The sequence below is a fragment of the Suncus etruscus genome, chromosome 15 (genome assembly GCF_024139225.1).
Source record: "Suncus etruscus isolate mSunEtr1 chromosome 15, mSunEtr1.pri.cur, whole genome shotgun sequence".
Classification (NCBI taxonomy): domain Eukaryota; kingdom Metazoa; phylum Chordata; class Mammalia; order Eulipotyphla; family Soricidae; genus Suncus; species Suncus etruscus.
The window spans coordinates 43,186,361-43,212,064 of record NC_064862.1 but is presented as its reverse complement, the minus strand read 5'-3'; the positions used below and the strand labels follow the sequence as shown (position 1 = coordinate 43,212,064).

The 25,704-nt window shown below is 40.1% G+C and overlaps 1 protein-coding gene and 1 non-coding gene across 2 annotated transcripts in view; one reads left to right on the top strand and one right to left on the bottom strand.

The window, feature by feature from the left end:
• PCNX2 (pecanex 2) overlaps positions 1-4,974 on the bottom strand; it is a 328,287-nt gene extending 323,313 nt beyond the window's left edge. Inside the window, exon 1 of the mRNA XM_049789037.1 lies at positions 4,699-4,974. Within this exon, the coding sequence (XP_049644994.1) occupies positions 4,699-4,851 (153 nt within the window). The 5' untranslated portion in view covers positions 4,852-4,974. The remainder of the gene's footprint in view (positions 1-4,698) is intronic.
• On the top strand, positions 63-195 carry LOC126031972 (small nucleolar RNA SNORA51). The gene has a single exon (XR_007503775.1). It is a non-coding gene; the product is annotated as a small nucleolar RNA SNORA51 (small nucleolar RNA).
• Positions 4,975-25,704: the final 20,730 nt, after the last annotated feature.

Below are 25,704 nucleotides of genomic sequence, written 5' to 3'. Positions count from 1 at the left end.
AAAAAAACAACTTTAGTTTGCTCTGAAGAAAAAAAAAATAAAATAAATAACAGATAAGATAAGGCCTCCCAAATCTTACCACAGGCTGTGTTCTTTACACTGGCTGTATAGAAAGAGGAGGTACAGTAAAGGCACCCCATATACACCTCAATACAGGCCCCTTGCCGGGTATGTATTGTGAATTGGGGGACAAAAAAAATTATTAATAAAAATATAAAAAAAAAACAAATGATGGAATAATAAAATAAAAACTGAATGAAATGAAAAAAAAATAAAACAGGGCAGAGAGATAGCATGGAGGTAGTGCATTTGCCTTGCATGCAGAAGGATGGTGGTTTGGGTCCTGGCATCCCATATGGTCTCCCAAGCCTACTAAGAGTGATTTCTGAGCATAGAGCCAGGAGTAACCCTTGAGCACTGCCAGGTGTGATCCAAAAGCAAAAAAAAAAAAAAAAAAGAGTAAAAAGAATGATAAAATTAAGGTACAGATAAATATTAGGTAACAACTAATAATTAGCAAAGCAAATTTAAACAAGGTCTGAGTCTAATACTAGTTTAACTGAAAAAAATAGATGACTTTGAGTCCCAAAACAACAATGCGAATGATATAATTAGTATTCTCATTTTAAAGATAAGAATATAGAAATCACTTTAATATCTTCCCCAAGGTTCCAGAACATATAAACTATTGTTACAGGGCCAGGATTGTAACTCAATGGTAGAAGTGTAAGTAAGATTGCCATGCAAACAGAAACCCAATACCAAGGTTGGGATAGTTCCCTGGGTAAAACAGCATATTGTTTTAAAAGAAAAACAGCAAAACTGTGCCCAGGAAAAAGAATAACAAAGTACAGGAAAAGCAAAAATATGTCCGGGAAGGAATAAAATAAAAAAGTTTAGAGTTTCCCAGATATAGAGGGATACATATGCAAAGATAGAATAAAAACTGTTGCAACTTTATACCTTTTAGGATGCCTGCTGATTGGCTATGTGAAATTTCCCAGTCTCTACTCTTACTGTACCCACTGAGTTTTTTATGTGGTTGCTGTACTTAATGTTCCTGTCAACTAAAACAATAACATATACTTATGTACAAGATAGCCAGCAATATTGTATGAATAAATGCCCAGCCACTTATGGTTGTTAAGGAGACCCTAAAACTTGAATAGTCCTTCAACCTGTTTGTCTCATTATATGTGTTCATTTTTTTTTCTGTAACAGATCACCACTGAACAGAGGTCAATATTCTGATCCAATTGGCTTTAAATAGAAGAGAGTATGTCTCTCATAGAGGCCATAGGTTCAGTCTACAGCACTGCTGGAGAGAAAGGGAGAAAGAAAAAAGTCTACTCAAAAGTTTTAGACAGTATGACAATTCAGAACCATAATTCTGGATAAATTATAAAAAAGAATAAACCGGGGGCCGGGCGGTGGCGCTGGAGGTAAGGTGCCTGCCTTGCCTGCGCTAGCCTAGGATGGACCGCGGTTCGATCCCCCGGCGTCCCATATGGTCCCCCAAGAAGCCAGGAGCAACTTCTGAGCGCATAGCCAGGAGTAACCCCTGAGCGTCACAGGGTTTGGCCCAAAAACCAAAAAAAAAAAAAAAAAAAAAAAAAAGAATAAACCGAAGTCAAATCATCTCAGCCTTTCATGTCAAACTACAAATCAGCCAACAATGAACATATATGATGTAGATAACATGATCAAATTATGTTTTAAGAACAATGTCCTGGGCCCGGAGAGATAGCATAGCGGCGTTTGCCTAGCAAGCAGCCGATCCAGGACCAAAGGTGGTTGGTTCGAATCCCGGTGTCCCATATGGTCCCCCGTGCCTGCCAGGAGCTATTTCTGAGCAGACAGCCAGGAGTAACCCCTGAGCACTGCCGGGTGTGACCCAAAAACCAAAAAAAAAAAAAAAAAAAAAACAATGTCCTTTAATACACATATCAAAATTAGATTCTTGGCAGTTAAGGTTTAAGAAAATGTGGAGATCCCTAGTCCAGGGGACCAAGATCCCCCCAAACCTGGTGGGTCTTCAGGGCCACGCCTGGTTAATCGGGCCCTGGGGGGAGGGGGGAGAAATCCCTCCCTATGCATCCAAAAACTACAGAGGCGCAGCTGGGCTCAGACACTCCGCATGCCAGGATTTCTGGGTCTTTGACTGGTATGTTGGGGGCTCTGGGCAGGACAGCTAGCCACAGGCCCCCTGGGCTGAACTCCTAGTCCAGGGGACCAAGATCCCCCCAAACCTGGTGGGTCTTCAGGGCCACGCCTGGTTAATCGGGCCCTGGGGGGAAGGGGGAGAAATCCCTCCCTATGCATCCAAAAACTACAGAACCGCGCGGGGGCGTACTTCATGTATTAAGAGTATTCCTTACTGTTATGTTACATTTTTCGTATCCAGAATCTTTATTTTGTATTGTGCCCTTTCCCACATCCCTACAAAGCTCTTTTTTATCCCTTTACTCTCTATCCCCCCCAAACATCTCTAATCTACATTACTCTTTTTAATCAGTAGTGTACAAGCCTTATCACAGACCAAAGCCGTGTATTGTGTGTAACAACCCCAAACTGTTTCAAGATACATAAAATGGACACGTATTTCTTTAGAATATTTTGTGTTTTTTCTCTGACAGCTATAATTCTTACTAAATGTTGTCTTATATAGTGATGATTCTAACCACTTTTCATCTTCTCTTTTTGAGCTGTTTAACAAGGAATCTTAGAGAAAGAGTCCCCCAGATTAATGCTTATGATTGAACCATAATTGTTCTTATCACCCCCATATGCGCCAAGAACACCACGTGGCATTGCTCCTTTTTTGCATAGGCACATTAAAATGGGAAAATAGTATACATATAAATAAGATCCTATCTAATAGAGATTGGTACAGACAAATCTTATAGTGCAAAGGGACCTTACACCCTGAACATTGACATAACGACCTGGCACAGACCTCAGAAGAAAGGGCATTTCCCTGAACCAGGGAAGCCATCCACAAAACATCCAGGCTGGTCTATAGCATCACCTGGAAGCAATCCTCTACCAAGGAAGACTCTACACTGCTCAGACATTGTCCTGCACAAAAGAGACTTCCATTAACACTGAGAAGACTTAACAACAACAACGACCTGCTTACAGGACAGGGCTCCCTGCGTTGCACTTTGACTGTGAGGTGAAACCAGAGGACGCTCCACATCCTGACTTCAATGTTGGATATACAGATTCCAGGATCTTTAATACAGAAGCTTGATACCAACAACAGAGACTGTGTGAAAAAATATAAGTGTGTTGGCACTACAGACAATGTCTTGGATTGGACGATCTAGCTTGCCTGGAGCCTAGAGTTGGTCTTGTGCCAGGAACCTTCAGGGGTCGGGTCTTTTTGTATTTAGACCAAGGTTATTTCTTTCCATGTCCCTCATATTTTGGTGGGCCTATGCAAACAACAATTGCCACTCTAACACCATTTTTGCTGTGCTCCTTTGACTCTAATCTTTAAAAAGAACCCACTTAAGATTTGAGGTTAACTTAAGCTAATATGCATGAATATGGAAATGTAAAAAAAATGCTATGCCTATAATGTTTAAGGAGTTATGTAAGTTTTATGGCTTTAGATTGCCTTGTGTGCTGTTAAGAAATATTACAGTGTGTTACAATCTTAATGTTCTTTGGATGAAATTTCAAAGTTGGGATATCAGCAAGGGGACTTCTGAGAATTATGTTATGTATTGTCCTTCCATTGTAACTTTACCTTGTCCTCTTTCTTTGCATCCTTGTTCTCATAATTAAAAATAAAAAAATTAAAAAAAAAAAAAGAAAGAAAATGTGGAGATCCTTGCCTCTCCAGCTTTCAAATAAGGTTAAGGTACTAACTTAGATTTATTTACTTTACTTAATATGGTCACCTATGTGAATATTCAGAGGGCAATCTCAACATAATTCTACTAAAGTGTGAAACCCCAACTAGACAGTGTAATACTTGGTAATACAGTATAATACTTATAACAAATTATAATGTTATATATATATATATAAAACATTATAATTTGTTTTGCTTTTGTTTTTTTGTTTTTGGGTCACACCCGGCAGTGCTCAGGGGTTACTCTTGGCTTTCTGCTCAGAAATAGCTCCTGGCAGGCAAGGTGTTTGCAAGGCAAACACCGCTGTGCTATCTCTCCGGGCCCAACATTATAATTTAACCTTCATATTCTTATACATATTTCTTGTCATAATGCTGGGGAAAATGAAAACTGAGAAATTAATCATCATTCATGATTTCTCAAAGCAAAACAGAAAAGAAAGTTCAAAAACTAGTTTTGCTTAATTTTAACATTTTCATTAAGTATTTGGCTATCATGCATCAATTATTTTACTAAACACTATCCCAAGCTAACCAGCCAAGAGGACTAGTATATAGTATAGTTCACCTACAAAATAGGGTCAACAATGCTCAGCGACAAGGAGAGTCTGACTTATCCAAACAGCCAGCATCATTTCCTAATGAGTCCCAGAGGCCCCCAAAGTCCTTTTACTCCTTTTCTAGACACTGACTCCAGGTAGTCCTGTCACTCTGCGTTCTCTGTCCTAAAATCTTGCAGACCTTCCCCATTCCACCTATGAAGAATCACTGTCACCCCTTCCTATTATGAGGGGGGCACGCCGATCTGGGTGCTTTTGCCGGGCTCCCTAACTTACCAAGTGCAGGGTCAGGGGTAGCAGCAGCAGGAACAGCCACAGGTAAAGGTGGCAGCTGTTGGTGAACTTGCTGTGCTCCGGGTCGTGGTACCAGCCGCCGGTGAGCGCAGCCCAAACGCCCTGCCGGAGCAGCTGCAGCATCTGGGACACCATGCCTGCTGCAGGCAGGGCCAGGCAGCGCCGGGCTGTCCGTCAGCAATCCGCAGCTGCCGGCTCCCGGGTCTCCCTCCCGCCGCTTTACCACCTAGGTCCCAGGGCGATACCGCCCCCGCCTCCGCTGCCGCTACCACCCCCGCCACCTCCTTCCGCCCCACAACTGAAGCTCGAGCTGTCTTTCAACGCTGACCCGCGGACCGCGGCGCCGGAGTCGGCTGCAGCCTCCGGGCAGGTGGGCGCCATGTCCGAGGGAAAAAGGATATTCCCACGATGCTCCGCGGCGGAAGCTCAGAGGATGCTTCATAGGCTCCACCCAGTGCTCCCCCAAACTTCGCAGAGAGGCGGGGATTGGGGAGCGAGATGAGAATTTCTGAGTCTACCCTCTTAACCACATTGCCAGCTTCTCCCAACAATTCTCCCTGATACTCTATTAGAGAATAGGAAACGTTTAAAAGTCAAGTGTTCACATGCAGTAACGGTTAACCAGGATAATTACCCGGGCCTTAGCCTCTATTTTTGCCTTCTGCACTAAAATATTTTTACCTAAGCGAAGATGCAGTCATACTTTCTGCACATTTGCTGGCTCCAAAAATAACCACCGGTTCCAGATTGGATAGGATCAGATATAGCTGAAGAAGATCATCAAAAATACATGAGTCTCCGAGACTCCATATGCTCTAACTAGCAAGGTACATTTTGCTCACAGATCCCATACTGGAAACCACTTCAAGGCTACAAACTTGAGAATAACATATACTAACTAGAAGTTAGTAAGATCATCTTAACTTTGTAGGTGATTGGTCCCTATTAAAACTGTATAAACGTTGGGGCCGGAAAGATAGCATGGAGGTAAGGCATTTGCCTCGCATGCAAAAGGACAAGCGTTCGAATGCCGGCATCCCATATGTTCCCCAAACATGCCAGGAGCGATTTCTGAACATAGAGTCAGGAGTAACCCCGAATGATCCGAAAGAAAGAAAGGAAGGAAGGAAGGAAGGAAGGAAGGAAGGAAGGAAGGAAGGAAGGAAGGAAGGAAGGAAGGAAGGAAGGAAGGAAGGAAGGAAGGAAGGAAGGAAGGAAGGAAGGAAGGAAGGAGGGAAGGAGGGAGGGAGGGACGGAGGGGAGGGAGGGGGAGTGGGGAGGGAGGGAGGGGGGAGGGAGGGAGGAAGGAGAGGAAAGAAAGAAAGAAAGAAAGAAAGAAAGAAAGAAAGAAAGAAAGAAAGAAAGAAAGAAAGAAAGAAAGAAAGAAAGAAAGAAAGAAAGAAGAAGAAAGAAAGAAAGAAAGAAAGAAAGAAGAAAGAAAGAAGAGAGAGAGAGAAGAGAAGAAAGAAAGAAAGAAAGAAAGAAAGAAAGAAAGAGAGAGAAAGAAGAAAGAAAGAAAGAAAGAAAGAAAGAAAGAAAGAAAGAGAAAAGGAAAGAGGAAAGAAAGAAAGAAAGAAAGAAAGAAGAAAGAAAGAAAGAAAGAGAGAGAGAAAGAGAGAAAGAGAGAGAGAGAAAGGAGAAAGGAAGGAAGAGAAAGAAAGAAAGAAAGAAAGAAAGGAAGGAAGGAAGGAAGGAAGGAAGGAAGGAAGGAAGGAAGGAAGGAAGGAAGGAAGGAAGGAAGGAAGGAAAAATTTAAAAAAAATTGTATAAACGCTATTAAAATTCTAACCAGTCATGCAGAGGTGTAGTCTTGCAGTAACCTAGTAAATTCTTAGTTTACTAAAACTGCCACCTATGAATCTGGAATGGTCTTTGATCCCTCGGTGTCCTTCTTGTACAGGACCCAGTTTCAAATTTCACCCTAGAGCAGTTCAATTATATAAAAGAAGAGTCTCTATTAAATATTAGCAGCTCAAGTGTATGAAGAAAGAGTGGCAAGCTAAATATTAGCTCTGTAGGTAGATAAATAAATAGGTTTCCTGATAGATATATGAGGAAAGAAAAACATGATAATTTCAGGGAAATTTCAGTTTGTTCAAATGTGTCTAGAAGGTAGAACTGGGAAAGGAAAGAGTGCGTGTGTGCTGAAGAAATAAAGGCAGAGTAAACTACTACTTTGAGGCCCTGAAGTACATAAGAATAGAATGCAGGTCAACAAAGTGTTCCATTTAATTAGTTGACTGCATGGAAGAAAATTAAGCTTTTCCTGGGATAAACATCGTCTACTATCCTAAATGAAAATAGTATGACTAGATTGATTGTTCTGAGATAGCTGTCTCTAGTTCAAGCTATCTATAACTCTGGATCATTTTGTATATTTAAGAATTATATACACTTGGTTTCCCCCCCTCACTCCAGATCTCAATATACTCAAACGTGTACCCACTAACTTCTCCCTTACTGTTATTTTTCCCTGCTATATTTTCTGATTTAGAATTTAAGTTAGTAAAACTAAAAACTACCTGGGAGTTATCCTAGATTCCTTTTGCATTTTCCTCTCTCTCACCACTATAATCAGTCATTCAACAGATCTATATTTTTTGTTCCTTTGTTTTTTGAGCTGTACCAAGAAGTGCTCAGGATTTACTACAGACTTTGTGCTCGGGGATCACATCTGATGGTACCTGACAGAATGTATGGGGTTTCATTGATTGAACTCAAGAACAACAGTGTGCAAAGCAATTACCTTACCTGCTGTATTATTTCAACAGGCCCAAGATATATTAATTTTTTTTTTTTTTGGATCACACCTGATGATGCTCAGGGCTTATTCCTGACTTTCAGACCACTCCTGATGGGGCTTGGGTGACTATATGAAATACTAGGATTTAAACCTGGTGCAATGCAAGTGCCTTCCTCACTATATTATCTTCAGCTCTGCTCAAATTTATCAGTTTTATCCTGAAATAATAAATTAACCACTTATGATTTGCTCTATTCCTAATACCACTATTTCAGGTCAAGTCCTCATGATTTATTTTATCTATTGCAGTGGCTTCCTAATACATGTTCATTACATCAATTATTCCTAGTTTTGGTTCTAGTTTTGACCTCCTCCTCCTAACCCATTTCTCTGATTGTAACACAAAGAACCCTGAGAAATTAATTAATCTGTAATACAGCTAAAGGGAAAGTCAACATTGTTTTTATAAAATTTAAACTAATCTGGTTATATGCTGTGGGTGGCTTCTGTCCACAGCTCCAGTGGGCTTCAATGAGTCTACTTCAGGGAGTGGATGAACACAGACAGTGAAATATGAAATAAATGAGAAATGAGAGACCACACAAATGGATTGTATGGGGACCCACGTTCTGGCAAACGTGTGACAAAATTTAATCTCCATGCTGGGAGTTATACATAGGGCAAAACCACAGTGTTAGGCATGAAAGGAATTTCTTTTTTTTTTATTATAATATAATTTTATTTTGATCATAGTGGCTTACATATTGTTGACAATAATATTTTAGGTACATATTTACATAAAATCAGGAGGGATTCCCATCCATCACCGAATTGTTCTCCCTACCCGTCCGTTTTTGTCTTCCCTCCCATTTCTTCTTCCCTCACCCCCAGAGCGGCTAGAATATGTGGTCCCCTCTGTATCTAACCTATTACTTAGTAGTCTTGCACCTGTTTGGTCTTGAGGCCTCCCGTATTTCCCCCTCTAACTGGAGGCAAGACCAGCTATTTCAAGTTACGTGGTTTTGCCTGAAAAAGAAAAATGTAATAAATTGGGGTAAGAGTCTAATACCCCGAAAATGGGCGGAATCCTTCTAGTGGTTCTCATCATCGATTTGGGAGGTGAAGGAGAAAGAGAAGGTGAAACACTCCACCAGTACCAAAAGAAGTGTCAAATATCCATTGAGGACTCCAGCTATATCGATAAGCACCACAAAAAAAACAAACAAAAAACAAAACAAAACAAACAAAAAACCAACAAAAACAAGCACACAAACAAAAAAACACACCATGGTCTTGAAATAAGAAACATGGCATAGCACATAACGAAAGAAAAGAGAGGAAGAGAAAAAATAAGTATAACTGGGGACAACAATTTCAATAATCATACCCAAAGAGAGAAATCGACCAAAATAGATAGATAAATAAAAAAAAAATAATAATAAATGAAGGTAAAATATATATATATATATATATAAATAACCAAGGTTTTGTGCTTTTTGTATTTTTGTTTTTTCCCTCCTGCCCTGGCACAGTAAATATTGGGGTCATTTGAAAAGGAATTCACTTGGCCTAAAAAATATGGGGTTTCTCCGTCCTTGGAGTATACTGTCATGGGATCAACTCTAGACTTTGCTCAGGATCATTTACTCTCCCGGTGGCGTTTTTGTGGTTGGTAGACTTCTGCTCTGTCCAGGGTGATACCATCAGAGCTCTGTGTTTAGAGGTCTCAGTATCTGCACAGATCCTGAGATGGGATTTATGATGAAGTCAGTCTTTGTGATTCTAGAGGTTCTGTTACCTCAGTGTCATTTTAATCCATCTTCTGTGGTTGGTGATCTTGGGCTTTGCACTGAGCCTAGGATGGCACCTAGGTTAGCGTCATGAAAGGAATTTCTATATTGACAAAAGGAGGAAGTGTAGAGAAAAACAGAAATATTAACAGTAGGCCTGTTGGTATTTACATAATAATATGACTGGCAAGGCAGCTCAGGTGAAAAAGGTCTAAGAAGTTAGAAGGGAGAAAGTAGCATAAAAAAAGGAGGGGGGTTGCCAGATATTTGTTGTTGGACCAGTTTTACAGAAATGTAGGCTAGCAGGCAGAGGTTACTTTTGAGATAGCAGAGGGCCAGGTCAAAGAAATGTAAATTTTTTTTTTTTTTTTTTTGTGGTTTTTGGGTCACACCCGGCAGTGCTTAGGGGTTACTCCTGGCTCCACGCTCAGAAATTGCTCCTGGCAGGCACGGGGGACCATATGGGACGCCGAGATTCGAACCGATGACCTTCTGCATGAAAGGCAAACGCCTTACCTCCATGCTATCTCTCCGGCCCAGAAATGTAAATTTTGTAGCTGCCTAGTATCTACAGAGATTAAGAGCTTAGTTGGCTGGTATGCTTTTAGATGTAAATATTGCTGACAAGGAGAGAGGAAGCTTGTCTTTGTGTAGCTTTTGATGATGAAATATCTCTTGGCAAAGGGATTTGATTAAGACCCTATTTAGGCATGTAATTTTACAAAGGAGAAATAGCCAAATAATATGAATGGAATGGAATGTCAGTACCATGACATAAATCTCAGAAATATTGCCAGTAATTCACATAGGGGCAGAAACATTTGTAATGAGCCTGCTGGACAAACATTTCTTGAGGAATTATCAGTTCTCTGCTCCAGGAAAATTTAGGGATACATCTGGTGGTTTACTGAGTTCCTTCCCCTTTAATGGAGATGCCTATGCATGGTCCAACAGTTATCCTTTTTAGAAGTTGGGAAATGAGCACTGATAAAGGCATGCCGTTTTGGAACATTGTTTTTGGTTTTTGGGTCACACCCAACAGTGCTCAGGGGTTACTCCTGGCTCTATGCTCAGAAATTGCTCCCAGCAAGCTCAGGGGACCTTATGGGATGCCGGGGATTCGAACCACCGACTTTTGCATTCGATGCAAATGCCTTACCTCCATGCTATCTCTCCAGCCCCGCGTTGTGGAACATTGTAAACAAAAATCAACTATTAACAGTTTTTTAACTCTACATCTCACAATGATTAATTAATTTTTAAAAGGGCAATGATTAATTTGCTTATACATGCATAGATATGAAGATTATTATGCTGAGTGAGTCATAAGGAAAGGGATAGACATAGAATAATCTCTTTATCTGTGGAGTATAAGAAAAATAATAGGTAGTATGGTAGAAATATACAGAGACAATAGAGATGAGGTCCAGAAGAACCAGTCTATGGCAGGAAGCTTGAGACAAAGAGCTGGGATTAAAATTATGTTAGAAAAAGGTACAGGGGCCAGAGATAGCTTGGAGGTAAGGTGTTTGCCTTTCATGCAGGAGATCATCGGTTTAAATCCCGGCATCCCATAAGGTCCCCCATGCCTGCTAGGAGCAATTTCTTTTTTTTTCTTTTTTGTGGTTTTGGGGTCACACCCGGCAATGCTCAGGAGTTTTTCCTGGCTCCGTGCTCAGAAATTTTTCCTGGCAGGCACGGGGTACCATATGGGACTCCGGGATTTGAACCGATGACCTTCTGCATGAAAGGTAAACGCCTTACCTCCATGCTATCTCTCCAGCCCCTACTAGGAGCAATTTCTGAGCCTGGAGCCAGGAATAACCCCTGAGCACTGCCGGGTGTGACCCAAAACACACACACACACACACACACACACACACAAAAGGGTCCAATAAGACAATGATAGTTAGAACTGACCACTCTAGACAAAAACAGTGTTGAAAGGGATAAAGTGATACATATGGTACTCCTTCAATAACAACAGTGCAAACTACAGTGTCATAAAGCAAAAAAACAAAAGGGGCCCAGAGAGATAGCACAGCGGAGTTTGCCTTGCAAGCAGCTGTTCCAGGACCAAAAGGTGGTTGGTTCGAATCCTGGTGTCCCATATGGTCCCCCGTGCCTGCAGGAGCTATTTCTGAGCAGACAGCCAGGAGTAACCCCTGAGCACCACCGGGTGTGACCCAAAAACCAAAAAAAAAAAAAAAAAAAAAAGCAAAAACAAAAGGGAGAGAGAGAGAGAGAGAGTGAGAGAGAGAGAGAGAGAGAGAGAGGAGAGAGAGAGAGAGAGAGAGGAGAGAGAGAAATGTCTTCCCAGAGGCAGGAATGAAGAAGAGAGTGGGAGAAAAATTGGAAACATTAGTGACCGGAACTTTCACTGGTGAAGGATGGTATACATTGACTAAAACTCAATCAAGGACAATCTTGTAACTGTGGTGATTAAATAAAGCAATTAATCATTTAAAAAGGTGGGACAAGATAAGAACATGAAAGAAAGGTCTGAGAGATAAAACAGAACTTAAGCTGTTTCTCTTGCATGCAGATAACACTGGTATAATCCCAAGCATCTATCTGCCCCTTGGTCATCACCAAGAGTGGTCCCTGTACACAGAGCCAGAAGTAAGCCCTGAGCATATTTGGGTAGTATCCAAAAATTTAATAAAAGCATATAAAAGATCATCAAAGTTACAAGCCCTTATTTCCCTTTACATATCTTTTGTTTTTGTTTTTGGGCCACAACCGGAGGGGCTCAGGGGTTACTCCTGGCTGTCTGCTCAGAAATAGCTCTTGGCAGACACGGGGGACCATATGGGACACTGGGATTCGAACCAACCACCTTTGATCCTGGATCGGATGCTTGCAAGGCAAACGCTGCTGTGCTATCTCTCCCGGCCCTCCCTTTACATATCTTAGCAACAAATTTTATCTACTAAAGAAAGCCAATGAGAAGGTGAAGATAATCACTTACAAAACTAAATTTGCAAAGGCAAAGCTGCATATTCCTCATTGTAAAATTCACCTTTATCTCATTTGTGATATATATTCTTCGATATCTTCTATCTAAAACAGCCTGAATTCTGTCTTGAGTGTCCTATTTTTCCACCTTTTTCACTCTTCCTATTTCCTAAATAAAGATATTTAGGGCATTTTGAATTGAAGTGAGGTGTGTGAGCCCCGTAAAAGTGGTTCTGGGCTGTGGGTGAAGTTTTGAACTAAAAAAAGGTGACATTTTTGAATTGATGTGAGATGTGTGACCCAACAGGAGTGGTTGTGGAAGGAGTTTGGACTTTAAAAAGGACCATTTTGAATTGAAATGAGGTATGTGAGCTCAGCCAAGATGGTGATCATGGAGCAGCTGCACATTTCTTCTAGTCAGGGAAGGAACCCCACTGCTACATCACAACACACAAAAACAACACCACACTACAAAGGTCACAATCCAAAAATAACACAGAACGCCCACCACATCCTATTACTAGTTCTGAACATCCAACCAATATCAGCCACCTTAGAAAAGAAATGTTAAGGCTGTTCCCACATTGTGATACTTCTACACAATGGAATACTACACAGCTGTAGGAAAAATGAAGTCAAGAAATTTGGTAATACATCGATGTATATGGAGATTATTAGGCAGAGTGAAATGATGTGAGAGAGAGACATAGAATAATCTCACTCATAAGTGGGACATGAAGGAAATAATATATAGTATGGTAATAATAACAAGAAATGATAGAGATGAGGATCGAGGGACCAGTCCATTGTAGGACACTTGCTATAAAAAAGTAATGAATGCATGGGGCTGGAGCAGTGGAGCAGCTATAGGGCATTTGCTTTGCACGAGACTGACCTAGAAAGGACAGCTGTTCTATTTCCCGGCTAGATTCCCCTAGTGTCCCATATGGTCCCCCCAAGCCAGGAGCAATTTCTGAGTGCATAGCCAGGAGTAACCCCTGAGCGTCACTGGGTGTGGCCCCAAAACAAACAAACAAACAAACAAATAATAAAAAAAGAAAGAACAAAAGTAGTTAAATAGTGAATGGTCCACAGTGACATTAATAGTTGGAACTGATCAATTTGGACAAGATCTGGATGCTGATAAAGGATAAAGTGATATATATAGTATCCCTTAATTAGCAATAGTGCAAACCACAATAGAGAGAGAGAGAGAGAGAGAGAGAGAGAGAGAGAGAGAGAGAGAGAGAGAGAGAAGTAAAATTCCTGCCCCAAAGGCAGGTGGGGGAGGGGAAAGGAAGTGAAAATTAGAGATATTGGTGGCAGGAAATGCACTCTACTGCAAACCAAAGTGTCTAAAGGAAGAGAGAAAAATACAGATAGAGAGAAAAGAAAAATGTATGCCCCAGAGATAGTAAGGGGAGAGGTCACTGGGATGGGTGGGAGGGAAACTGGGAATATTGGTGTCAAGAAATGTGCACTAGTGAAGGTTGTTGTACATTGTGTAACTGTAGCTCAATCATTGAACAACTTTATCTGTGAAAATAACCAACAATTATTATGAATTAACTTTGTAACCACAGTGTTTAAATTTAAAAATTAAACTTCGTAGTCATCTCCTAAAAAAATTTTAGAGTAGAAAAATGAGAATGCAAACTTGTGTGGAGACAATAACTGAGAAATTGCTTTTACTTCAAAAGAAAACCTTCAGGGCAGGAGAGATAGCACAGCGGCATTTGCCTTGCAAGCAGCCAACCCAGGACCTAAGGTTGTTGGTTCGTAATCCCAGTGTCTCATATGGTCCCCCGTGCCTGCCAGGGGTATTTCTGAGCAGATAGCCAGGAGTAACCCCTGAGCACTGCCTGGTGTGGCCCAAAAACCAAAAAAAAAAAAAAAAAAGGGCCTGGAGAGATAGCACAACGGCATTTGCCTTGCAAGCAGCCGATCTAGGACCAAAGGTGGTTGGTTCGAATCCAGTGTCCCATATGGTCCCCCGTGCCTGCCCAGGAGCTATTTCTGAGCATTCTGAGCAGACAGCCAGGAGTAACCCTGAGCACCGCCGGGTGTGACCCAAAAACTACAAAAAAAAAAAAAGAAAAGAAAGAAAAGAAAGAAAAACCTTCATTCTAGTCTGAAATTATGGTTCCTCCAAGAACCTGTGTGTTAGGGAACAGCGTTCATACAATAAAGATTAAGTGGATCCAGGTATAATTTGAGATTGCCGGTGGGTATGGCAGGCACTATATGTATTTGAGGCAGATTTTATCACTCCACCCTATATACAGGAACTTCCCTCAAGAGATTGAGGAAGTTTTAGGTAGGAAAATGAAAGCACTTTCTTTCAAAGTTTATTATCTCTCTTATTCTCCACCTTACCCAGTCACCTATAGATAGGCCAGGAGTCAAGTGAGCTACATCCTTTTTATCTCAGGATATGAATATGTCTGTCTCAAAGAGCTAAAACAAAAAGAAGAAATAAAAAAAGAAACGGCCTATGAAAATAGCTCTGGAACCTTCCTTTAAAGCAGTGGTTCACAAATAGTGGGGTGCGACCCCCTGGTGGGGGACGAGGCTCCGTAAAGGGAAGCATGTTTGACCTTGGCAAACACTGCCATAACAAGCTAAGCCCCGTGTTTATGTCTCTGAATGTCTCTGGAGCTGAGAGTTGCTGTGTCCTGCTTCAAACCCTGCTTCGAAAAGCTATGCATTGCAAAACATGCTCACTGTAGCCATTAATCCAGACATCACCTCTGATTAAAAAATCAGGCTCAAGGAGCCTGGAGAGATAGCACAGCGGCGTTTGCCTTGCAAGCAGCCGATCCAGGACCAAAGGTGGTTGGTTCGAATCCCGGTGTCCCCATATGGTCCCCCGTGCCTGCCAGGAGCTATTTCTGAACAGACAGCCAGGAATAAACCCCTGAGCAATGCTGGGTGTGGCCCAAAAAAACAAAACAAAACAAAACAAAACAAAATTAGCTCAAGTTATTTTATATATTTTTGTTTTGCAGGTTAAAAGTCTTTTTAAATAAAGATACTATTTACAGTAGGGGGGGAACAAAAAATGTTTTCTTCTTCCTAGGGGGCATGAAAAAATGATTGAGAAGCACTGCTTTAAAGTGACCTACACAGCTAGACTGTGCAGAGGTTTTTGAGTTATTCAAAGTTGTGGAAGCTACAGGGAGGGAGGCTCGAAACCCAAAGCAATACTGATTGGAAAGCCTCACATCCAGAGAAACAGCTGCTGAGGATCAAATCATTACTAAGCTTTAAAAAAGTTCAGAAAATCTCAAGTCAGCAAAATATCAGGGGAAGAAAAGCCTCAAATTAAATTAACAGATGATGAGAGAATTTTGTCATCAATTTAAGGGAAACAATATAAGAATAACTGGGGTCGGGGCCGGAGAGATAGCATGGAGATAAGAAGTTTGCTTCCATGCAGGAGGTCAGTAGTTCGAATCCCTGACGTCCCATATGGTCACCTGAACCCCGCCAGGAGCAAATTTCTGAGCATACATACAGCCAGGAGTAACCCCTGAGTGCTGCCAGGTGTGACCCAAAAAACAAAAAAAAAAAGAAAGAAACATTTTTTGACCATTTATAGCACATAAAGAAATGCAGGAATACTTTTTGATCCTACATGGGTGGGAATGGGCTTTTTATGGAGACCTGTAACTATCTTTTTTTTTAATTTTTTTTTTCTTTATTTGAATATCTTGACCTGTCACTATCTTGAGGAAGGCTTTGTTTTTCTTTTTTTTTTTGGTTTTTAGGCCACACCCACTGATGTCTCAAGGGTTACTCCTGGCTATGCGCTCAGAAATAGCTGCTCAGAAATCCGCTCCTGGTTGCTATGCTATCGCTCTGGCCTCAGGAAGAATCATGAATAGTTGTTGGATCTTGTCAAAAGCTTTCTTTGCATTAATTGATATGATCAATGATAGATAAAATTTATTGGTGTGATTTTTATCTTTCTTTTTACTGATTTTTTTTCTGATGTGTCTTTTGATGTTAATTGATTTGCATATATTGTACCATCTTTGCATCTATGGAATAAAGCCCATTTGATCATGATATATAATTTTTATGTGCTGTTGAATTTGATTTTGTTGAGGATTTTTGCATTGATGTTCATCAAGGAGATTGGTCAGTAATTTTTCTCTATTGGTAGTATCTCTGTCAGCTTTGGGTATACACTTCATAGAAGGTGTTAGGGAGGGTTCCCCTTTTTTGCAATATTTTGGAAGAGCTTAAAGGTCAATGTCACCAAATCTCTGAATGTTTGATAAATTTCACCTGTTTAAAATCACCCCACATGCCCTATCTCCAACCCCAGGTGAATGAATCTAAAACAGAGTCGCTGCACGAAGTAATACAGACCAGGCTGAGGATGAAACCCGTATAGTCTGGCAATCTTCTGCCTTGTCTCCATAGGAACAGCCTGCCAGAACCCGCCCCCCCCCCTCAAATGGTTTTTATTGAGTACAGAGACACTTCCTCCCCATCCCCCAAGTAGGGCAGTAATGACAGGGTGAAGGACAGATAGTTCAGCCTATCCTGAGGCAGTCCTGTTTTGGTCTACATGTAAAACAATCTGTCTTGGGTTAAAACGAAGTTGTAAAGGAACCAAGGGTGATCTTTGTCTTGGGTGAAACCAAGTTGTAAGCAAAACAGATACAAGGAAACCAGGCATGATCTTTGTTTTGGGTAAAACAAGGTATAATCTAACAACCTGCTAACCTATCTGGACCTGAAAATTTATTCATGGGAAAATTCTTTATTACTGTTTCAATTTTCTTTCTTTTGATTGGCCTGGTTTAAGCTATATACTTCCTCATTCAATTTTGGGAGATTACATGTTTATAGATATTTGTCCATTTCTTCTTGTTTTCTAGATTAACAGAGCAAAGTTGTTCATAGTATGATCTAATAATGTCTTGGATTTCTGTGGGTTCCATTGTATTTTCTCCTTCTCTCTGATCCAGTTTATTTGAGAAGTTTTGAATTTTCCTTTATATCATTTAAAAGTATGATTAACTTAATAACAGATGAGAGACCTGAAACTTCAAAAGTGCTTAAGAAATTGAAGAAGACCTAGGAAATGGAAAGACATTTCATGCTTACAAATGGGAAGAATCAATACTATCAAAATGACCATCTTGGGGGCCGGAGAGATAACATAGCGGTGTTTTGCCTTGCAAGCAGCCTATCCAGGACCTAAGGTGGTTGGTCAAATCTCGGTGTCACATATGATCCCCCATGCCTGCCAGGAGCTATTTTCTTTTTTTTTTTTTTTTTTTTTTTGGTTTTTGGGCCACACCCAGTAACACTCAGGGGTTACTCCTGGCTATGTGCTCAGAAGTTGCTCCTGGCTCGGGGGACCATATGGGACACCGGGGGATCGAACCGCGGTCCGTCAAGGCTAGCGCAGGCAAGGCAGGCACCTTACCTTTAGCGCCACCCGCCCGGCCCCACCAGGAGCTATTCTGAGAGACAGCCAGGAGTAACCCCTGAGCACCGCGGGGTTGTGGCACAAAAACTAAAAAAAAAAAAAAAAAAAAGACCATCTTATCTAAAATACTATGTAGATTAAATGTAGTGCAAATTCCTATCCAAAATTTAAGCACCATTTATCAAAGACTTAGATGTCACATAATTTTCATACGCACACTCAAAAAACAGAGAAGGAAGACCACTTCCCAGATAAATAATATGAGATAATTACCATAACATCAAAAAAAAAATGATCACAGAGCTAGGAGTAATCCCTGAGCACCATTGGAGTGACTTAAAAATCCTAAAAATTGAGGCGGGAGTGGTGGCACAGTGGTAGGGCATTGGATTCCCAGAGTCCCATATGGTCCCCCAAGCCAGGAGCAATTTCTGAGCACATAGCCAGTAGTAACCTAGAGTATCACAGGGTGTGGCCCAAAAACCAAAACCAAAACAAATAAAAAAAAAAAAAAGTTTTTTTTTTTAAAAAGGATTCTTACCTTGCATGCACCTTTTTGTTTGTTTTTGTTTTTTGGGTCACACCCAGTGAAGTTTAGGGGTTATTCCTGGCTATGCACTCAGAAATCACTCCTGGCTTGAGGGACTATATGGGATGCCAGGGGATCACACTATGGTCCATCCTAGACTAGCTTGGGCTAGTCTTACCGCTTGTGCCACTGCTCCGGCCCTTGCACGCACCTTTTTGATCTTCAGTCTGGCACCACCAGAATCTTTGAGCCCAAAGTCATAAATAAGCTTTGAGCATAGCTGGTGCAGTTTAAAAAAAAGAAAAAGAAAGAAAAGAACAAAGGAGGGCCCGGAGAGATAGCACAGCGGCATTTGCCTTGCAAGCAGCCGATCCAGGACCAAAGGTGGTTGGTTCGAATCCCGGTGTCCCATATGGTCCCCGTGCCTGCCAGGAGCAATTTCTGAGCAGACAGCCAGGAGTAACCCCTGAGCACCGCCGGGTGTGGCCCAAAAAACCAAAAAAAAATAAAAAATAAAAAAGAAAAGAACAAAGGAAAAACCCCCAATATTTTTGAAAAAATAAACTTTTAACCACCATATAAATTGTTGTATATGTAAATATTTTGGGGGATTACTATGTTGCTCACCTAATCTGATTAGGTGATTGTGCCCTACCCTAGGGTGTGACCTGGCATTCTGCCCCCACCCCAGGGTAGGACCTGATTCTGCTTCCACCATTGGTTGGTATCTGATCCCACCATTGGGTGGGACCTGACTCTGGACTATAAGAGCAAGGGTCTGTGGAAGGCGAGGGCTTTTTGCTGGCTGGAACTGAATCTGAGTCTTTGGACTTCAGTTTTGTCCATCCAAATAGAGCAAATATTTCCACGAGCCTGATTGTCTGCGAGCTGTTTACCCGCCGTTTCACCTCAGAACCGTGGGCTAGACAGGGTGGCAGACGCGTGCTCCGAGCTGGAAGAAAAGGGCCTCATTCTCCATCCCTCCATCAGTCAACCTCTTCAGGGGCTGACTTGCTACATAATGACGCCCGGACAAGGACCTGAACCCTGGACCCTCAGAACTGTAAGTGAAATATTTCATTGGAAATTTCCTATGCTGACCATCAAATGGTTTCTGTGGTTAGTCATGTGGATTTTACCACCCTTAGTCTTACGCATTGGTGCTCTAGTATACAAGTGGATCATTCCATTTTGTTTAAAACTAATTGGTTTTGATCTAAGGACAATCACTGCAGTTGGATGGTTGTGGTCTATATATCAAATGAAAAGTGTAGTGTCTCTAGCCATCATAGTTTGTGGAATTTCTGTGTTGACTAACGTTATTATTATGAGCATAGTTATTTGCTGTTATTTCTATTTAGGAAATAGAAAGTGTAGAAATGGTGAGGCTAAAACCAGTATAGATAATAAGGAAATTTATCTGACGAAAACTCAGACCAAGGTGCAGGCTGACGAATCCAGCCCCACCATCAACAATATAGAAATTTTTGCTGGAAGAAAAACAACTCAGAATGTTAAGCCTGATTCTAGTGAATTGCTTGACAGTAGTGACTCAGATAATGATCTACCTCCAGACCTGGACACAATCAGCAGGATCCTCACGAACTACTGATGTTCCTAATAGAGGGATTACATCAGGACTTGCTTACTGTAAATCTAATGACAGACAAAACTACACATCTCATGGGAAATGAAAATTATGAACAATTTAGTCCAGAACACCAAAGGCTCATAAATCTATTATTTATGATCTCTTTCAAGGACAATTCAAATCTATACTCCAGTGTCTCACTTGCCACCAAAAGTCTGAAATTGATGTCGACTATTTATAGATGGGAGCTTAAGTCACAAACCAAAACAAAATGTTTAAGGCAGAGACCCTCCCTGTGTATATAAACAACTTGAGGGCCCATCCAAAATGGATGGAACCTTCTATAAACCTAGTATTTTGCCTATGATGCGCCCAGCAAAAAAACCTGAGAACAGACAAAAATATCATTTAGGAAATTATAGACAATAATATCTAACTCACAAACCTAAAGTCAAGAAAGCAAAACATTAATGTAATACAACATCGATTCCTAATATTAAAAACTAAAATAGAAAAACATTAATTACGATAGTCAAAAGAAGTGTAGTACCAAACATAACTTCAAAGGATTACAGTTATAGGAAAAACAACAGATGTAATTTCTACAGAGTTCAATACCAATCTGTAAATATGAGGGGTCTGGAACTCCAAAAAGACCGGCAGAAGACACTTGATGGGTCTGGAAAAGCGGGTTGAAGCCTTGTACAGGAGATAACATCAAGCTGAATGAAGAAGGAAGGCCAGTACAGTCATCCATGTGTTGGGGCATCCCCAAGCGTTACATCATTACATCATAAGTTGGTTGGGCTTCTGTATTTCCTTTGGGATTGGTGCAATCTTGGGGTAGCCATTGTAGAAACGGTCAACAATAGCATTTTGTATGTGGATGGAAAACCAGAAATTCAGATAGCACAGTTTAACTGGGATCCAGAGACTGTGGGTCTTGTCCATGGATCTTTTCTCTGGTGTTACATTGTGACACAAATCCCAGGTGGCTTCATTTCCAACAAGTTTGCAGCATATATGGTGTAAAACTCCAACAGTCATGGATTTCTTCTTCCTGCCGAGATCAGGAAGCTTGTAGTTGTGGGTGAAGGAGATGGGTTGCACATGTGAAATCCTGAAAATTAAAATGTTAAGGACTAGGAAGAGAGAAGGAAGGATAAGGAAGACTAATTTGGGGAAGATAAAGTTAGGAAAAAGGAAACTATATACAAAATATGCAGAACAGACAGACACTAAACAAGACATACATACACAGACTTCACAAAAAATATGGCCATAACACTCACTCATACTAAAAAATATTTGTTGGAAAGGATCCAAAATAGAGCAAAAGAAAAGAGAATTCAGCTGAATCAATTAAAAGCTCCTTAAAATGTAATAGCCGGCAATTGTTTAGATAAATCATTTCAAATTCACTAAAAATGTATATATATATATATATATATATATATATTTTTTTTTTTTTTTTTTTGCCTAGCAGATCTGAAAGAGAATTTCATGCGTAATACAAACATGGACAACTCTACTATACGTGTATATCAGTATATATACAAAGTTATTGTATAACAGTAACTTTATGATAATCAATCATAGGCAAGAAGCACTGTGAAGAAAGTCCACCTAAAATTATCATTATGTAAGCGTCTTAAAACCTAAATTGAGGGAAATAAAGCAATGATGTTAAAATAAAAAGAGTGAAAGTCGTTAAATGAGTATACCTAGAAAGAAAAACAACATTAATATGATGAGAAATTTCTCTTTCAGGTGAACCTTGACTAAATTAATTTGTAAAATTTCATGATTAACTGAGACCTAGAGCAATAATGAAATTAAGACATAAATCCATCCTACAAGGAAACACATTGGGGATTCATGATTTTCAATCTATATTCATTGATCATGCCTGTGGAAAGAATCCTAGAGCATTAATAGCAACTGATAGGGAAGTAAAATGATTATCTGGTGTTCATTGTAGATCTCTAAGAAGTATAAAACAGGATGTATGCTGCTGTGGATTTCACCAATGTATTAGGGACTTTCTTGATCTTCTTGTCATCAAAATTGATCCAGTGTTGTTTTGCAGCAATTTTACAGTATGAAGTACAGTGTCCATAGTGAACTTTACCATAATGGTTTGACACCGATGATAAGTTGTATTTCTTAATCTTGCTTTTATTCTCTGAAGTGAATTCCTATAAATTGAGGTCTTCTAAAGGAAAATCTACATAAGTATGCAATTTTTTTATTTGTTTGCCATCAAAAGCAAAACGTTTCAAGTGTATTATAAGTACTGGTGGCAATTTCCATAAGTACGTTTTCTTTGAAAAATCCCTTCTATTTTTGCAACTGTTGCACAGAACTTTGTTGTCATTTCTTAATTCTTCTTCTTTAAAAAATTCAGAGAGGCATTCCTGTAATGTACATTTATCTGTAGATGTAACAGCCAAAGACAAATGAACAAATGTCTCATAAACCTCAGACTTTTGGTGGCAAGTGAGACACTGGAGTATAGATTTGAATTGTCCTTGAAAGAGATCATAAATAATAGATTTATGAGCCTTTTGGTGTTCTGGACTAAATTGTTCATAATTTTCATTTCCCATGAGATGTGTAGTTTTGTCTGTCATTAGATTTACAGTAAGCAAGTCCTGATGTAATCCCTCTATTAGGAACATCAGTAGTTCGTGAGGATCCTGCTGATTGTGTCCAGCAAACTGGTCATTAAGTAAACCAATTGTTACTTTGAAGCTTTCAGGGTTAATATATCTATGAAATCCATTTCCCATGGTTTTGATGAGCCGACCAAATTCTTCGGCTAATTTACCTTCATGCCCCATCGGATTTTTCTTGTTAATATCCTTTTTATAATGATCTTTATAAAAATACTGAGTTAAGTCTGAAATATTATACAAGCATTGCAATATTGAGTTCATGTAGCAAGAGTTTCCTATATTTTGGAGCCCAGTTAAGACAGGTTCCTGTCTTTCCTTTTGCATCTCGGAGTGTAAGGGTTTATCACTACCATCAGTCTCACTCATTGTATGGTGTGTGACAGCTAAATCGTTCCCTGCCCCCAGAGACCTTAGTAATATTACTGCTGTTAGTGTCTGAAGTATTCTGTTTTTTCTCTGAAGGGGAGTTTGTATTGTAGTCTGAACCTGATCATTTGTGCTAGCCCGATTTCTAACAAGACGTAATGGAACCCAAAATTTCTTGGGAGGGTCATCATTTATAGAAACATAGGCATAACCCCTTCCTCTTAGGAGAAGATAGCCAGCTATCCATTTTTCATCCTCCTTGATCCAAATAGGTTTATGGGTTGTTTCTTGTCTCTGAATATCTTCTTTAAAATGTCTTTCCGCTGCAGTGTAGCTTTCCCCTTGGGGTAAGTTAAAGTAATTTAGTGTGATAAGAGTCAAAGATAGCAAATCCGTTGGTGGTAAACCTCTTTTTCTATTTTTTTGCAATTGAGTTTTTAAGGTTCTGTGAGTCCTTTCTACAATGGCCTGTCCCCTACAATTGTAAGGAATTCCTCTGAGATGTCTTATCTGCCATTCCTTACAAAAAAATTCAAAAGTTTTGCTAACATAGGCTGGCCCATTATCAGTTTTTATAGAATATGGAATACCCATCACTGAGAAACATTGTAAAAGAAAACTACAAGCAGCCTTAGATTTTTGAGAAGACATGGGAATTGCCCACATAAACCGAGAATAAGTGTCCACCACAACATGAAGATAAGGTTTCCTTGGAAATAAATCTGTTTGAGTTATATCCATTTGCCAAAGTTCGTTAGACTATAAGCCTCTTGGGTTTGCTCCTGCTATGTGAGTCTTTTTTGTTAACGGTGCACATACGTTGCAGTTTTCTACGATTTCTCTAGCTTGCCTCCATGGAATTTGGTAATTCACATGTAAACGGCGAGCATTTGTGTGTAGGGCTGAATGTTCCTCTACAGGTGATTTAAATATAGGCATTGCTAGCAAGTCAGCAGTTTTATTTCCTTGAGCCATAGGTCCTGGAAGACCTGAGTGGGCTCTAATATGTGTGATGAAGATGGGCTCAGTTCGTTTTTGAAGAAGCTGCTGTAATTGTTTAAGTAAGTCCTGTATGATCGGGTTATTAGCATTAAGGGATGCAGTGGCTATCACATGACATAAATTTACCACATACAAAGAATCAGAAACTATATTCATGGCTTCAGATACATTTTCTAATAGGTAAATTAACGTTGCTAATTCAACTTTCTGTGCAGATTTATATTTGGTATCTATGGTCATATTAATGTTGTCTCCAGTTATTCCTCCTTTTCCATTTTGGGATCCATCAATGTAAAAAACCTTGGCATTGGGAATAGGGGAATCCCGAACAATTGAAGAAATAACAAACTGAGTTTTCTTTAAAAAGTCCCAAATTTTTCCTGCTGGATAATGGGAGGATATTTCTCCTGTGAAATCTGAGAGGGCCCTTTGTAGAGATTCATTAATTGGCAATATTGACTCAATTTCCTTTTTTGGTACTGGCAAAACTATTATATCTGGGTCAAAACCTAGTAAAGATATAGATCTGAGTCTTGCCTTGATAATAATCTCTGAAATCAGTTGCAAGTAGGGGACTACTGAGCGAGGTTGTTTGTTATGTAAATACACCCAAAATATTTACATATACAACAATAAATTTTTTTTTTTTTCCGTTTTTGGGCCACACCCGACGGTGCTCAGGGGTTACTCCTGGCTGTCTGCTCAGAAAATAGCTCCTGGCAGGCACGGGGGACCATATGGGACACCGGGATTCGAACCAATCACCTTTGGTCCTAGATCGGCTGCTTGCAAGGCAAATGCCGCTGTGCTATCTCTCCGGGCCCCATATGAAATTTCTTCAGTAAAATATTTTAATTTGATTTATTTTGTCATTTTTTTTCAAATAATCTTCTGATAGATATTTGTGTGAAATATCTTTTTGCATAGTTGTTTTTTTGTTTTTGGGTCACACCCGGCGATGCTCAGAGGTTACTCCTGGCTGTCTGCTCAGAAATAGCTCCTGGCAGGCACCGGAACCATATGGGACACCGGGATTCGAACCAACCACCTTTGGTCCTGGATCGGCTGCTTGCAAGGCAAACACCGCTGTGCTATCTCTCCGAGTCCTTTTTGCATAGTTTTAATTTTAACTGTTTTGTAGGTTTATGTTCTGGTTCTATTTCTTTAAGTTAGTTATGAATTTTTTCACGGGGACTACACTCAGTGGTGTTGTTGATTCTGAGGCCCAGAACTACTCTGGGTCATGTTTGATCCAATGATGCAGTCCAAAATTTTAGCTCTTGAGGTCAGAGAGATAGCACAGGTGTAAGGTGTTTGCCTTGCACACAGCTGACCCAGGATGGACCTGGGTTCGATTCCCAGCATCCCATATGGTTCCCAGATCCTGCCAGGAGTAATTTCTTTTTTTTTATTATTATTTTTATTTTTAATTATGAGAACAAAGATGCAAAGAAAGAGGACAAGGTAAAGTTACAGTGGAAGGACAATCACCCATAAACAGAATTCTCAGAAATCCCCTTGCTGATATCTGAACTTTGAACTTTCAGCCAAAGAACATAAAGAAAAATAAAACAGAACCCATGTACAATTACTTTGTCCCTCAAGTCCCCAGATTGTAGTATATAATATTTCTTAGCAGCACACAAAGCAATCTAAAGCCGTAAAACTTATGTAACTCCTTAAACATTGAAGGCAAAGTACTTTTCTACATTTCCATGCACATGCATATTAGTTTAAGTTAACCTCAAAAGTTTAAGTAGGTTGTTTTTCTTTTTTTTGTGTGTGTGTGTGGTTTTTGGGTCACACCAAGCAGTGCTCAGGGTTTTTTCCTGGCTCCGTGCTCAGAAATTGCTCCTGGCAGGCATGGGGGACCATATGCGAT